Source organism: Delphinapterus leucas, chromosome 1 (genome assembly GCF_059928025.1).
Source record: "Delphinapterus leucas isolate spDelLeu-1000000601 "Yukka" chromosome 1, BTC_Dleu_Yukka2, whole genome shotgun sequence".
NCBI classification, from domain to species: domain Eukaryota; kingdom Metazoa; phylum Chordata; class Mammalia; order Artiodactyla; family Monodontidae; genus Delphinapterus; species Delphinapterus leucas.
The window spans coordinates 116,811,060-116,828,027 of NC_143129.1; the positions used below are offsets into that span (position 1 = coordinate 116,811,060).

General features: G+C 31.6%; 1 protein-coding gene across 4 annotated transcripts in view; it reads right to left on the reverse strand.

Moving 5' to 3' along the window:
- Positions 1-16,968, reverse strand: part of PRKACB (protein kinase cAMP-activated catalytic subunit beta) — a 142,532-nt gene that overhangs the window by 32,746 nt on the left and 92,818 nt on the right. For 3 of the 4 annotated variants that reach the window (XM_022580978.3, XM_022580973.3, XM_022580980.3), the window contains 4 exons: positions 15,718-15,779; positions 13,535-13,663; positions 1,522-1,620; positions 408-490 (listed from right to left, as the gene is read on the reverse strand). In XM_022580978.3, the coding sequence (XP_022436686.1) occupies positions 408-490; positions 1,522-1,620; positions 13,535-13,663; positions 15,718-15,779 (373 nt within the window). The remainder of the gene's footprint in view (positions 1-407; positions 491-1,521; positions 1,621-13,534; positions 13,664-15,717; positions 15,780-16,968) is intronic. The other variant, XM_089920378.1, reaches the window with a different exon arrangement.

Below are 16,968 nucleotides of genomic sequence, written 5' to 3' on the forward strand. Positions count from 1 at the left end.
TTCATAATTTTATCACTATGATACCAATGATTATCTTTTCTATATATTTCTTTCTTATCTTCATCCTTACACAAACCTCTTCCCCAGAGATGTATTATTAATATTTATTCAGTAAACACTGGTCTAAATTCAATAAATTTTTGCAATATCTGGATAGTCTTCAAATAATGACCCTCATGATACCTACCAATGCTAGAATATTTATACTGCTATCATGGTGCTTTTATTTAATTTTTAAAACTCAGTATGATGTGGCCTCTTATTAATGTTTCCATGTAACTCTTCATATAGCTAAAATATTACTAAATTAAATGAAATAAATTTTTAACATTGACAATAACTTAAAAGTTTGGTTTAAAACAAACACACAGCATAGAAAGATTTGAGGAGTGTAAAGTGTTAGTTACCTGAACCTTCCAATTCTTCTTAGATGTGAAAACATTTCACCACCAGGGACATATTCCATAACCATGTATAAATTAGAATTATCCTATGAACAAATAAAAAGGATAACTAAATCAAAATTATGAAACATTATTTTGCACGAAAATATTTTAAGATAACACCATGTTCAATTAGAAAAAGACAAATTAAAAAATCTGATACATTACTAACATTGGGAAATAGAGAATAAATGGAAAAGGCCCTAACTTTTCTACACTGGGGCACTTATCTTTTCCCCCCTGGTACTCTTGCCACAGATTAGTCTGGGATTTTTGCTGTTCCTGCTCTTGCAGGGAACACTTAACTCTTGAACACTTAAACACTGTGGCAATGACGTAATGCTATAGTGTAAGCAAAAGTTAAAAAACAATTTGAAAAAGTTAGTAAGAATATTTACATTTTATGTACTAAATTAGGTCAGAGATATTAACGATTTTTAACATCATCCTAAATACACAGATCTTCATTTGATTTAAAGAACAAAGGAGGAAAAAGGAAAAAGGCTAAAATGTTCCATATTAATCAATTGGTAGAGAGATGCCAAGTATCATTCCAAAAAGCTGAAAAGCTGCCAACTTAAAGAATAAACCTTGTGCAACTTTATGAGGTGCTTGAGCAGAGGGCCAAAGATTGTTCTGCTTCAAATAAATGGAAAGGCTAGAGCACAAATTACTAAGTAAAAGATGACAGTGAGATTGCAGCAGCAAAGGTTCAAGAGAAGAAGGTATGTGGGTGTATTCATTAGTATGAGTGTAAGATTTGCTTAATAAGATGTCACTATGAATTCTGATAAATTAAAATACTTGATTTTATAATACCATTTCATGAAAAATTACACATTAACCAAGTTAATTACACATTAACTTTAACAATTTCCTCAATAAGAATCAAAACCTTTTCAAATGTCACCTAAGTTTTTAAGCATAATAGGATTTAATTACATAAAATCTAAATATATTACTTTTTTGTTTATTCATTTTCTCCAGGTTTATCATATAGACTAGAATCCTATTATAACTTTGTAATTTAAAAACTATGAAGTTGAAAATATCTCATTTAGATAGAAGTAAAATTTACCTTAAAAGAATACTCCAGTCGAACAAGAAAAGGAAAATTCACTGCCTGTAATATTCTTTTCTCATTCAAAGTATGCTCTATTTGCTTCAGTTTAACAACCTGTAATTGACAAAAAAAAGATATATTTATGTATTTGAACAAACTTTAAAAGTTGTTATAATTTTAAAAGAAAAAAAAGTTTTCCATATCATGATGAACTTGGATAAACAAAATTGCTAGCTTAGATAAGGATAATAATAATAACTACCAACTAGGCTTATCAGACTCAAATGAAAAACCTAACAGAGGTTTAAAACTTGGTCTTCGGAAGGTTAACTATAATTTTCAGTAAAGAAGCAAGAGCTAAGAAAAAAGGGACTCATAAAAATTACTTAAAAATTAATATGTGAAAATACTCAGGTCCTAATGACTTATAGTCCACTAAAAGAGCTGGCACAAATTACTGTAATAAGTAGGTACTGATTTTAAATCTTGAGACGATAAGCAAGAAAATTAAAGATTGAGGAAAAGTCAATAACTAAAAAACAGGAGGTAAAAATGAACAATCTGTTAATTTCATAATACCTGAATAAATAAAAGAACATTTGCAAAGCCACAAAATATTGACAAAAATGACTATGTCTTTATAACAAATAAGGTCATATAGGATTAATCAAGCTTCCACTGGATTGTCTAATCAATCAGGTACATAGTAGGGAAAGAAACTTATCTTGACTTCATGAAGACTGTGATTCTATTCCACATGTGATTCTATTCTGAATTTAAGAAAAACAGGGTTTCATATATGTGTAAATCATTAGGAAGTGGCATTTTTTCTTGACAGAGGCTTATTGTCAGTGTGGGGTAGTCACAGAACTCGAGAAGTTGAACGTGAATAAGAAAGGTTATCAAAGATACCATCCATTATTAGGATATAAAATTATAGTATAAAAATAATGCTGAGTAAAGAATAATTGACTAAGAGTCAGAAGACCTGTGTTCTCTAGACCTTCTATTCAACCAGTGTGTGACACTGGAGATGTTATTTCAATTTGTCGGACCTCAGCTGCTTTTTTTTTACCTGAAAACATGAAGTGAATGAATCACTATTGTCCACATTCTAACTGGTTACAGAACCAATTAGTTCATACTTATCACAATAAATTATATAACATTAGCTGGAGAATTATTGTTGCTTTGTGTTTACTTTTTATTAATAGACTGTTTCTTTTAAGCAGTTTCAGGTTCACAGCAGAATTGAACACAAAGTACAGAGATTTCCCATATACCCCCTGCCTCCACACATGCATAGTCTCCTCCATTATCGACATTCTTCACCAGAGTGCACATTTGTTACAATTAATGAACCTACAGTGACCCATCATTATCACCCATTAATTTCATTAGGGTTCACTCTTGGTGTTGTGCATTCCATGGGTTTGGACAAATGTGTAATGACATGAACCCACCGTTATAATATACAGAGTAGTTTCACTGCCCTAAAAATCCTCTGTGTCCCACTTATTCAACCCTCCCTTCCCATCAAAACCAGGCAACCACTAGTATTTTTACTGTCTCCTCCATTGTTCTGCTTTTTCCAGAATGTTCCATAGGTGGAATCATATAGTATTTATTTAGCCTTTTCAGATTGGCTTCTTTCACTTAGTTTATGCGTTTAGTTTCCTCCATGTCTTTTCATGGCTTGATAGCTCATCTTTCTTTTTTTTTTAGCATTGAATAACATTCCATTGTTTGGATATACCAGTGTTTACTTTTATGTATTACAATATACACTGGGTTTTTAGTTAGGCATAGACAATGTGTTACCTTGTGAAATAAGTAATGAAAACTGTAACAGAGAGGCTTTCTGCATTATAGCCTTAAGCCAAATGTATGTGTATGTTGGGGGACATAACAATTAAAATGAATCTAAGACATATGAGCTGGCAAAGCAAATAATGTTGGTTAATTTTTAAATTAATTTTTAAAATTAACTAATTAAATTTTAATTTACTTTTAAATATGCATATCTACTACATGTAAGGCACAACAAGTGCAACAGAGATAAGGACAAGTGAGTATCTCCGTTCATGCTCCATAAAATTTACTTGAAAGTATGATGCATAAATATGAGAACAGCAATTTATGAATAACTGCCAAATGAGAGTTATGATGTTATAACTGTTCAGAGGAGAAAATGTTTACATTAGGCCTAGTACATAATCTTTCTGAGTCCAAGATTCTTTATCTATAAAATGCTGATGATAATTATAATACCTACTTTGAAAGTGACTGTGTAGCACAATACATGTCAAGTGATTAACACAGTGCTTTACACAAAGTAAAAGCTCAATAAATGTCAATTGTTATTATAATCTATTAAAAAAGGTGAGAGCTCAGCTGGGTCTTAAAGATGGATAGATATCAAAGGTTAGAAAAACATAGAGGAGTAGTACAGTCAGGGTTAATATCCAGAACCATTACCTGAAGGGGGAAAATATAGAAAGATAAGTCTTCTATACTTAGATAAATAGTACTAGAGATGTAATGTACAACATGATAAATATAATTAACACTGCTGTATGTTACATATGAAAGCTGCTGAGAGTAAATCCTAAGAGTTCTCATCACAAGGAAAAAAATGTTTTTCTTTTTCTTTTATTTTGCTTCTATCAGAAGATGGATATTCACTAAACTTATTATGGTGATCATTTCATGATGTTATTATATAAATCAAATCATTACTAATACAGGCTATATGTCAATTATATATCATTAAAACTGGAAAGAAAAAAAAAGGTAAGTCTGATTGCTAATTCCATTTGGTAATAGCTTAGGACAGTGCTTCTCAAAATTTGGTAATGAAGTATGCCAGAATGGCAGAGAAAATTAACAAGTACCCCTGGGAATATAGTCCATGTTTTATTTTCAAAATTCAAATAAAATTTATATTTATTTCTTAATATTTATGTTAATTTAAATACGTATATTTAAAAGCACTTCTAAATAATTACTTATCAGCTGACTATTTTTTTGCCAAATACTTGAGAAGATATTAATATAGAAGATAGGCCATGTATCATCGCATATTACCCTGCACCACCCAGCAGAACACCAAATACTCCTGTGAGTCAAGTTCCAATCAGAGAAGTAGAGAATAGAGGACATGTAGGAAAAGTGTCAAATAAGCCTATAGTGGAGTCTGGAAGAAAATTATAAAGTGCTTGAAAGTAGGCTGCAGAGCTCTGGCTTCATTTAATAAACATCAGGAAGCTTTCTGACTAAGTGAAATGATATGATATGGTAAGAAAACTTCACTGGCAACGAGGAGGGTGAATTAGTACAGGGGGAAAAGTGTGGGGTTGTGAAAATTAATTAAGATGCTATTGTGAAAGCCCAGTTAACGTTAGTGAGAGACCAAACTATGTGGTGGTAGAAAGAATCTTGGGGATAACAAATACATTTCAAAGGAAAAATTAAACAAGGAGTGGAGGCATAGAAATCAGGCAAAGCTTGTGCAAATTCCTAGTTCATCTTACTAGCTGTTTGACTTTGGAAAAATTACTTAAATAGGTTATGGGCTTAAAAGGGAAATTAATGTCACACAAAGTTGTTGGGAAGATTCACTGATACAATAATATAAAGTACCTAGCAATGCTAGACATATAGTAAGGAATAAAGAAATGAGATTTCCTTGATTTCTGCACTGATTTTCTTCCCCATGCTCCATACACTATAAGATAGAAGCCAAAAAGAGTTAATTGAAAGATTTATGGCAAAAAGGTTATTATGGAGTATTATTTTATTACTTATCTTTAGCAAATTACAGTAAATAAACTTGAAAAATATTCAGAACATAAACACTTTGTCCTAATTATGAATAGATCCAGAACATTGCCGCAGTAGAAATGACTTCAAATGGCAGCTATTCTTCTGGAAAATGCTCTTTCACCAATATTTAATCAATGAGTTAATCTTCTCAGTAACTTATCTTACTTCTCACTATCTTACCAAAAAAGAAATTTGAAACATCCCTAAATACTTTAAAGCATAAAAATGGTATCTTTTGTAATCCTTTTAATATTTTATGACTAGAGTACATTCTGTTAACATCTTAACAAAAAATATGAGGGACTATATAGATAATAACATTTTAATAATAGGTTTAATAAAAAACATATAAATTTGATATAGTATCGTGTCATCTGCCAACAGTGACAGTTGTACTTTTTCCTTTCCAATTTGGATTCTTTTTCTTTTTCTTGTCCGTTTGCTGTGGCTAGGACTTCCAATACTATGTTGCATAATAGTGGACAGAGTGGGTATCTTTATCTCATTCCTGATCTTAGAGGAAATGCTTTCAGTTTACCAGGGAGTATAAGTGTTAGCTGTAGGCTTGTCATTTTTGGCCTTTATTATGTTGAGGTATTGTTCCCTCTATACCTACTTTGTTGAAAGTTTTTGTCATAAGTGGATGTTCATGTCAAAAGCTTTTTTGTCAAAAACTTTTTCTACATCTATTGAGATGATCATATGATTTTTGTTCTTCAATCTGTTAATGTGGTGTATCACATTGATTGACTTGTGGATTCTGAACCATCCTTGCACCCAGGGATAAATCCCACTTGATCGTGGTGTATGATCTTTTTAATATATTGAATTTGGTTTTCTAATATTTTGTTGAGGATTTTTGCGTCTGTGTTCATCAGTGATATTGGCCTATAGTTTTCTTTTTTTATGGTGTCTTTTTTCGGTTTTGGTATCAGGGTGATGCTGGCCTCATTCAATAAGGTCACAAGCATTCCTTTCTCTGAAATTTTTTGGAATACTTTGAGAAGGACAGATGTAAACTCTTCTTCAAATGTTTGGTAGAATTCACCCATGAAATCATTTGGTCCTGAACTTTTGTTGTTGGGAGGTTTTTTTTTTTTTAATTACTGATTCAATTTCATTACTGGTAGTTGGTCTGTTCATATTTTCTATTTCTTCCTGATTCAGTCTTGAGAGAGTGTACTCTTCTAGTAATTTATCCATTTCTTCTAGTTTGTCCAATTAGTTGGCATGTAATTGTTCATAGTAATCTCTTATGATCCTTTGTATTTCTGTGGTGTCAGTTGTAACTTCTTCTTTTTCATTTCTGATTTTATTTATTTGGACCCTTTCTCCTTTTTATTTGATGAGTCTGGTTAAAGGTTCTTATCTTTTAAAGAACCAGCTCTTAGTTTCATTTATCTTTTCTATTGTTTTTTTCAGTCTCTCTTTCATTTATTTCTGCTCTGATCTTTATGGTTTCTTTTCTTCTACTAATTTTGGGTTTTGTTTATTCTTCTTTTTCTAGTTCTTTTAGGTGTAAGATTAGGCTGTTTGAGATTTTTCTTGTTTCCTGAGGGAGGCTTGTATCACTATAAACTTCCCTCTTAGAGATGCTTCTACTGTGTCCCACAGATTTTGGATCACTGCATTTCATTTTCATTTGTCTCCAGGTATTTTCTGATTTCCACTTTAATTTCTTTAGTGACCCAATGGTTGCTCAGTAGCACTATGTTTAGCTTCCATGTGTTTGTGTTTCTTGTACTTTTTTTTTGTCGTTGATTTCTAGTCTCATATAATTGTAGTTGGAAAAGATGCTTGATATGATTTCAATATTCTTAAATTTATTAAGACTTGTTTTGTAGCCTAGCATTGATCTACCCTGGAGAATTTCCATGTGTGCTTGAAAAAGAACGTGTATTCTGATGCTTTGGGATGTAATTTTCTATATATAGCTATTAAACCCATCTAGTATAATGTGTCACTTAAGGGCAGTGTTTCTTTATTGATTTTCTATCTTGATCTGTCCATTGATGTAAGTGGAATATTAAAGTCCCCTACTATTAATATGTTACTATCAATTTCTCCCTTTATGTTTGTTAATATTTGCTATATGTATTTAGCTGCTCCTATGGTGGGTGCATATATATTTATAATTATTATTACTTCTTCTGGCATTGACCCAGTTATCATTATGTAATGTCCTTCATGTCTCGTTATGGTCTTTGTTTTAAAGTCTATTTTGTCTGATATAAATATTGCTACCACAGCTTTCTTTTCGTTTTCATTTGCATGGAATACCTTTTTCCATCCCCTCACTTTCAGTCTGTGTGTGTCTTTAGATGTGAAGTGAGTCTCTTGTAGGCAACATATATATGGGTCTTGTTTTTTATTCATTCAGCCACTCTATCTTTTGACTACAGCATTTAGTCCATTTACATTTAAAGTAATTATTGGTAGATATGTACTTATTGTCATTTTGGTAACTGTTTTCAGGTGGTTTTTTTTGGTAGTTATTTTTGTTTCTTTCTTCTTTTGCTCTCTTCCCTTGTGATCTGATGTCTATCTTTACTGTTATGTTTGGATTCCTTTCTCTTTTTTTGTGTATCTATTATAGATTTTTGGTTTGTGGATACCAGGAGGTTTATATATAACAACCTATACATATATGTGGTTATTTAAGTTGATAATCTCTTAAGTTTGAATGCATTCTAATGGCTCTGCATTCTTACTTCCCCCCTGCATTTTTTAGATGCCACAAAAAAGCCTATTATAATAAATGAATTCAGTAAGGTTTCAGGAGACAAAATTAATGTATAGAAATCTTTTGTGTTTTAATACACTAACAACAAACTATCAGAGAGAGAAATTAAAACAATCCCACTTACAACTGCATCAAAAACAATAAAACACTTAGAAATAAATCTAACCAAGGAGGTAAAAACCTGTACTCAGAAAACTAAAACACATTGATGAAATAAATTAAAAATGACACAAACAAATGGAAAGATACACTGAGCTCATGGATTGGAAGACTTAAGATTATTAAAATGGCCATATTACTCAAGGCAATCTGCAGATTCAATGCAATCTCTATCAAAATACCAACGGCATTTTTCACAGAACTAGAACAAATAATTCTAGAATTTATATGTAAACAAGACCCTGAATAGCCAAACCAATCTTGAGAAAGAAGAACAAAGCTGCAGGTATCATGCCTGCTGATTTCAAAGTATACTACAAAGCTACAATAATCAAAACAGTATGAAACTAGTATAAAAACAGACACATAGACCAATGAAACAGAATAGAAAGCCCAGAAATAAACCCATGCTTATATGGTCAATTAATCTACAACAAACAAGGCAAGAATATACAATGGAGAAAAGATAGTCTCTTTGATAAACGGTGCTGGAAAAATTGAACAGCTATATGCAGAAGAATCAAACTGGGTTATTTTCTCACACGATATACAAACAAAAACTCAAAATGGATTAAAGACTTAAATGTAAGATCTGAAACTATAAAATTCTTAGAAGAAAACATAGGCAGTATGCTCTTTGACACCTGTCTTAACAATGTTTTTTTGGATATGTCTCCTCAAGCAAGGGAAACAAAAACAAAAGTAAACAAATGGGACTACCTTAAACTAAAATACTTCTGCACAGTGAAGGAAGCTATGAACAAAACAAAAAGGCATCCAACTGAATGGGAGAAAATAACTGCAAACAATGTCTGATAAAGGGTTAATATCCAAGATATTAAAAAAAAAAAACTCGTAAGACTCAACATCAAAAAACAACCCTATTGAAAAATGGGCAGAGGACCTGAGTAGACATTTTTCTAAAGATGACACACAGATAGTCAACAGGTACATGAAAAAATACTCAACATCAGTTATTATCAGGGAAATGCAAATCAAAACTACAATGAGATATAACCCTACACCTGTTAGAATGGCTATTATAAAAAAGACACAAATAACAAGTGTTGGCAAGGATGTGGAGAAAATGGAGCCCTCATGCACTGTTGGTAGGAATGTAAACTGGTACAGTCACTATGAAAAACAGTATGGAGGTTCCTCAAATAATTAAAAGTAGAACTACCATATAATCCAGCAATTCCACTTCTGGGTATTTTTCCAAAGAACATAAAAACACTAATTCAAAAAGATATATGCACCCCTATGTTCAGTGCAGTGTTATTTACTATAGCCAAGATATGGAAGCAACCTAAGTGTCCATTAACAGATGGATTGATAAGAAGATGGAATATAAAATGGAATATACTCAGCAATAAAAAAAGAAGGAAATCGTGCCATTTGTGACAACATAGATGTACTTAGAGGTATGAGGGTATTATGCTGAGTAAAATAAGTCAGACAGACAAAGAAAAACACCATATGATTTCTCTTATATGTAGAATCTAAAAAAACAAGTGAACAAACATAACAAAACAGAAACAGACTCATAGATACAGAGAACTCAGAGGGGAGGAGGTGTGGGGTGATGAATGATATAGGTAAGGGAGATTAAGAGATACGAACTTTAAGAGTTTACAGGATAAATTAAGAGTTACAAAATAAATGAATCACAGGTTAAAATACAGTATAGGAAATATAGTCAATAATATTATGATAACTTTGTATAGTGACAGATAGTAACTAGACTGTCATGGTGATCATTTTGTAATGTATAGAAATATCAAATCATTATGTTGTACACCTGTAACTAATATAATATTGTAAGTCTATTATGCTTCAAACAAACAGGCAAGCAAGCAAATTGGAGACATTTTGTTGTTGTGCTAGCAATACAAGTATGCTGGTCACTTACCCTCCCTAAGATCCAATTACCTCATCTAGATAATTAGGGTAAGGACTACTTGATCTCTAAGAGCTCCATGCTCAGATTGTACAAATCAGAAGTGTAGAGTTCAATGATGAGTTGAAGCTTGGATTAGAGTACACGGGAAGAGGGTACAGAACAAGAACACAGGAAGAGTGGATAGTCCAGCGATTGAGATTAGCAATCTTTAAAGAGCAGACAGAAGGGAAAAATAGAACAAAACAGGAAAAGGAACATGAAAAAGAAGAGCCCAGAGAGGAAATACTATAATTAGGAGCATGGGGTTCCAGAAGTCCAGGGACAAGACAGTTTCAAGGGAGTATCACTACAGTCATAGGCTCTAAAAAAGTCACATAAGATGAGCAAAAAGAGTCCACTGGACTTGGTGATTAAGTCACTGGATTGGTGATCCATGGTAGTGCCATTTCAGTAGAGTAGCAAGAAGCAGGAGATAAACAAGGAGGCAGCTAAATTGTTGTGGGTTGAAGAATTAAAAGGAAGTGAGTTAGCGGTTAGTGATTAAACTATTTTTTCAAGAAGCATGGTTAGAAAAGATAAAGTGAAAGAGGGCAGTAGACAAAGATGCACAAATGTGTGTATGGGTGTATTTAATTTTAGAGAGACTTAATCCATTACTACTTTTCATATTAGGGGTTAGTTTTGGTTTTTGTTTTAAGATAGAGGTTGGGCTTCCCTGGTGGCGCAGTGGTTTAGAGTCCGCCTGCCGATGCAGAGGACTCAGGTTCGTGCCCCAGTTCGGGAAGATCCCACATGCCGCGGAGCGGCTGGGCCCGTGGGCCATGGCCGCTGAGCCTGTGCTCAGCAACGGGAGAGGCCACAACAGTGAGAGCCCCACGTACCGAAAAAAAAAAAAAAAAAAAAATAGAGGTTGGACTGAAACCTCAGACCAGTCTAATGCTGTGTTGTCCAATATGGTAGCCACTAGCCACATGTGGTTATTTAACACTCAAAATGTGGCTAATTTGAATGGAGATATACTGTAAGTGTAAAATAAACATCAGATTTTGACAACTTGGTATGAAAAAAAGAATACGAAACATCTCAGTAATTTTTATATTAATTACATGTGGCAGTGATAGTATTTTAGATACCTTGGGCTAAATAAAGATCTATTAATTAAGAATAATTTTAACTATTTCTTTTTACTTTTTAAAAAATGTAGCTACTAAAAAACTCAAAATGACATATGTGCCTCACATTATATTTCTATTGGATAGCACTAGTTTACCCACCATCTGTAACCCTGATTACTCGTTCAGTACTGTTTCCTCCACATTTTCCTATCTGTATCCCAGCAAGCCAAAATGTCATTCTTGAGTACATAATATCTGTAAGATAACAAATCAAGATTCGCCATTTTTCTTTTACTTTCCCTCAATAGTCATTACTAGGAAAACAGAAGTTTAAAGCATGAATAATTCAGATACCTTGATTCATTAGATAACACTAATATATGATAAATACTTAAAATTCATTTTTTAATTAATTTCTTTTAGCTATAACTGACATGTAACATTATTAGTTTGAGGTGTATAATATAATGATTTGATATTTGTTACAGTATGCAGGTTTTCAAATTATTCCCTGCTTTAACTTACATTTTAAATTAAACAGCTCAATCATGTTAAACAACAGGGCTTCAACTGTCAATTAAAATGTCATAAAATAAATCACTAAATTTCTGTTACCTCAATCTAAGGATCAAGTAATTGGTCCCTGCATTTTTCCACAAGGCAGAATGTAATAGAGATGCCTGTTCTTTACATATAGAATTCAATATTTTGTTAGCAAACATATATATACCTATTATGTATAAATAATTATTGAAATAATAATGTACCCCCCTACACTTAAACTATTAATTGTATGTGTCATATAGTTACAATAAAGAGGAATGCAAATTAAACACAACAATAAAATTATCTGAAGGTGTCAATGGTAAGTTATTCTATTGCATGTGTTTAATAATCTAGCAGATAAAATTTACTCTTCAGGTAAATAACAATGAATACACCAGTATCATCTTTTTAGATTTCACATATAAGCAATATTATGTGATATTTGTCTTTCTCTGTCTGACTGCTTTACTTAGCATAATAATCCCTAGGTCCATCCATGTTGCTGCAAAAGGCATTATTTCACTTTTTTATGGCTGAGTAATATTCCATTGTGTATATATACACACATCTTCTTTATCCACTTATCTGCTGATGGACATTTAGGTTGCTTCCATGTCTTGGCTACTGTAAATTGTGCTGTTATAATCATTAGGGTGCATGTACCTTTTCGAATTATGGTTTTCTCCAGATATATGCCCAGGAGGGGGATTGCAGGATCCTGTGGTAGCTCTATTTTTGGTCTTTTAAGGAACCTCCATACTGTTCTCCATATTGGCTGTACAAATTTACATTCTTACCAGCAGTGTAGGAGGGTTCCTTTTTCTCTACACCCTCTCCAGCATTTATTACTTGTAGACTTTTTGATCATGGTCATTCTGACCAGTGTGAGGTGATACTCATTGTAGTTTTGATTTGCATTGCTCTAATAATTAGCAATATTGAGCATCTTTTCACGTGCCTGTTGGCCACTGGTATGTCTCCTTTGGAGGAATGTCTATTTACATCTTCTACCCATTTTTTGATTAGGCTGTTTGCTTTCTTGATATTGAGCTGTAATAAGCTGTTTGTATATTTTGAAAATTAATCCCTTGTCAGTTGTATCATTTTCAAATATTTTCTACCACTCTGTAGTAGGTTGTCTTTTCATTTTGTTTATGGTTTCCTTTGCTATGCAAAAGCTTTTAAGTTTAATTAGATCCCATTTGTTTATTTTTGTTTTTATTTCCATTACTCTAGGAGATGGGGCCAAAAAATATTGCTGCAATTTATGTTAAAGAGAATTCTGCCTAGAGATTATCATACTAAGTGAAGTAGGCAAGACAAAGACAAATATCCTATGATATCACTTATATGTGGAATCTAAACAAATGATACAAATGAATTTATTTACAAAACAGAAATAGACTCACAGACATAGAAAGCAAACTTATGGTTACCAAAAGGAAAGGTGGGGGAGGAGGGATAAATGGGGAGTTTGGGATTAAAATATACACACCACTATATATACAATAGGTAACCAACAAGAACCTGTATAGCACAAAGAACTATACTCAATATCTTGTAATAACCTATAATGGAAAAGAATCTAATAAAGAATATATATGTATATAACTGAATCACTTTGCTGTATACCTCAAGCTAACACAACATTGTAAATCAACTATATTTCAATTTAAAATTTAAAAATTTTTTTAAATTCCAAAAAAAAAAAAACCCCAAACCAATGCATACACTAACCTTCTGCTTATCTAAGATCTTCATTGCATAATACTGTTCAGTGGCTTTATGTTTCACCAACATGACTCTTCCAAATGAACCTGTTCCAAGGGTTTTTTTCCTTTCAAAATCTTCCAGCCCAGCATTATTCTACATATACATGAAAAAATAAACTTTAAAATTAGAAATTTTCATAAGAAGACTATGAAAACTATAATAGATTTAATGATATGCTATCAGAATAGGTAATTTATAACTATCCATTTAAAAACAATACAAAGAGACTACTGAAATTGCAGATTACTGGTTCTATTTTTCCCTTTGAATAAGAAAGGATCTAATATTTGAGAAGAGACTTACATCACAAAACAAAGCATAATAGTAATGTGAGGAAGTAAGATCGTCAGTTGAAATATGAAAGGTCATATTCTAATATGAATTCATAGTATTGGACTTCTAATAAATTAGCTCCATATTTTAATAATTACAAACTGACCAGAAGTATGCAATCATGGAAGCCACACAGTCTTAGTGCACTTACAAATAATTATAATGAATAGATAAGCTGAGGATCAGAGTCCTTTCACTAGAGTTACCTCTGAAGAAACACTGTCTTACTTCATTTCTATCCGTATATGAACTAGATAATAACAGCATGAGAGATACTAATGGTTTTCTCTCTCTGATGTGACAACAACCCAGTATTACCTAAAAAAGTAACAATAAGGTAAAAAGAGTTCCTCACTCCCACAAAGATAACCAAAAGTCAGAGTCCCAGAAGAATAATCACTCTCTTTCTCCTTGAAAGATGCTTTGTTACAAGCAAACATCTTTGGCTTTGACTATAGCGTAGAAGCAAAGAATTGGAGGCATCAATCTATTGAATTTGTTGCTGCCACAACAAAATGAAAATTACTAGGAACAAACTATGTGCTAAGTGGCACCAAATAGTAATTGCTAACCCATTTGTTTAATAGGTTTTCATTATAAACATCTTCATGAAAATCTTGGAAAAAATATTTCCAAGGGCCATTCTGTATAGCATTAAGCTTTAGAAAAATGTGATGCAATATGGTTCTTTTATAAGTGAGGAATTTGGATTGCTACTGGAATTCACTGTAGTTGGACTTAATCTTTTGCAAATCAACCTTGCCTTTGGAGACACATCATAGCTTCTTACTGAATCATTAAGGAGAAAGCAAGTAACTCTAAGTTTTTATTTATAAAACTTGTTTTCATTCTTATTTCTAATAATTTTAAATTGCCATGAGATTCTGTATGGATACAGAAAGAAAAAGTCCTTATAATTCTGACTGAATTAATTATTTAATTTTATGGATTAATATTTAATTTTTGGTTTTATCAACAACAATGGATTGAAATGTTTAATAAAGTTCCCAACTAAATAATGAAAATAAACATCATTAATAGACAACAAAACATCTCTTTCTGCTAGTCACTGCTTTTCATATGAATATGCTGTCTTCCTCATAAATTATATAGCTCATGCTCTAAATCTTGGTAATGATGGCATCTTCATAAAACGTAACATTTTATTTAGAATTAAATATTTTTTAGTGAAAAAATACTTCAAAAGGATTTTTATGCTAGGAAAAGTTTTCAAAATTTCACCTACTATTAAAGGTCATTAATTATTTATAAAAATAAATTGAAAAAGAGTTTTTGGCAAGTGTAGATGGCTCTTTTTATATATAATTTTTAGATCTTAGTTAAGATCTAAAGTACTTAAATTATATAGAACTTAACTCATCAAAACATTTATGAAAGGATCCTAGTGTACTTGGTATGTTGTCAGTAGCCAAGTATTTGTGATTAAGAATTTGAAACTGCACAATATGGTCCCTAATTGTCATAATTAATAAAAATAATAAATATGCTATCGAAGGCATAAATCAAAATTACTAAATATTAGAAAATATCAAGAGTTTGTAGCAACTTGGAATTAGTATCAAAATGTATAATCAGGTATTATATCAGAAATTAGTTCCTTCTCCAATTTAGGTATACATAAAATTATTAATAAATCAAAACATAATATTATGGCAAAATTCTCACGTTCAGCTTATATTTATTAATGCTATTTGAAAATTAAACTTTCTGAAGTAGTAAATTATTTAGGTGAGAATCATGATTTTACTTAAAGCAAGATTTTTAAATCACAGAAAATTTTAAATGTTCCTTACCGGAGCAGGATTTTCCCATTTTTTTAAAAAGTCTTCTTTGGCTTTGGCTAGAAACTCTTTCACTGAAAATATATTAAAAAAAAAAAAACAAAAAACCAAATTTTGACTTCTAAGAATATTTATACTACATACATAAATACATTACACATAAATATACTTGCTTAAAAAACACAGACTTAAGTCAACTATGGTTGCCATGAAACATGTATTCACAACCATGATATACTAGAGAGCTATTTAGTTTCTCTAAAGAAGAAGCAAACAGTTTCTCCAATTTCTACGAATATCTAATACTGTTCTCTATGGAGGTCACTTTGATAATTTCAAATTTAATAATAAAAATACTGTTCCTGAAAACATACCTGAAAGTAATGAAAAAAGTTAGAAATCAATATAGGACAAAATACTTATTGTAAATAAATAAGCCAGCAGATATTAACAGAGTAAATATAAGAAGTAAAAAATCTGGAGAATGTGAATTTGTTGATTTGTGGAGTTTCAAAACTAACTGACTTTGATAAAGGGCTGTTTTCAGGTATAAGGATTTATATTATTAGATTTGTATCCTCTCTACTAAAGGTAAAGAGAAAGGGAGAAACTACAGACTAACACAAAGAACAGCCACAAAGACTTAAAAATAAAACAGAACAAACCACAACCAAAAAACCCGAACAGCTTAAAGCTCTCATTCTAAATTTGGAGCAAACGAAATGCCTGAATGCCTAACTTATAATATAAACTAAAGTAAAGCAATTCAAAACCAGATGTTTATATAGTGATCAGTAATAGCCACATTATTTTATAGAGCTGTGGTTTGAAGTTTTAGATTTGATAAATGATGAATTATTTAAAAGGATTCCTCTTTTTCATTGTCTTCCCACAAAGCTACTAACAATGATTTCTGTTTACAAAATAACTTCAGGGTTTTAGAAACATATAGTAAAAAAAATTCCAGAGAGATAAGATGGCATTAACAAAATGTATTATTTTTCCCATAGTTAGGTTTGAGAGAGCAAAGCCTAACTACACAAGAAGTAATTATTTTAGTCTTTCTTTTTTTTGGGGGGGGAGTTCCCTTTATTCCTCTTATATCTGAATCTATAAATAAAGATGAAAGTAGGATTTAAATAGTGTTGAAATAGTAAAAGGCTAAACAAATGGCACAGTGGCATTTATTTCAGAAGTAATAATAAGAATGATGATAATGATAAAAAGACAAAAGTTCAGTGAGGGGTTCACAAATACTTTAAT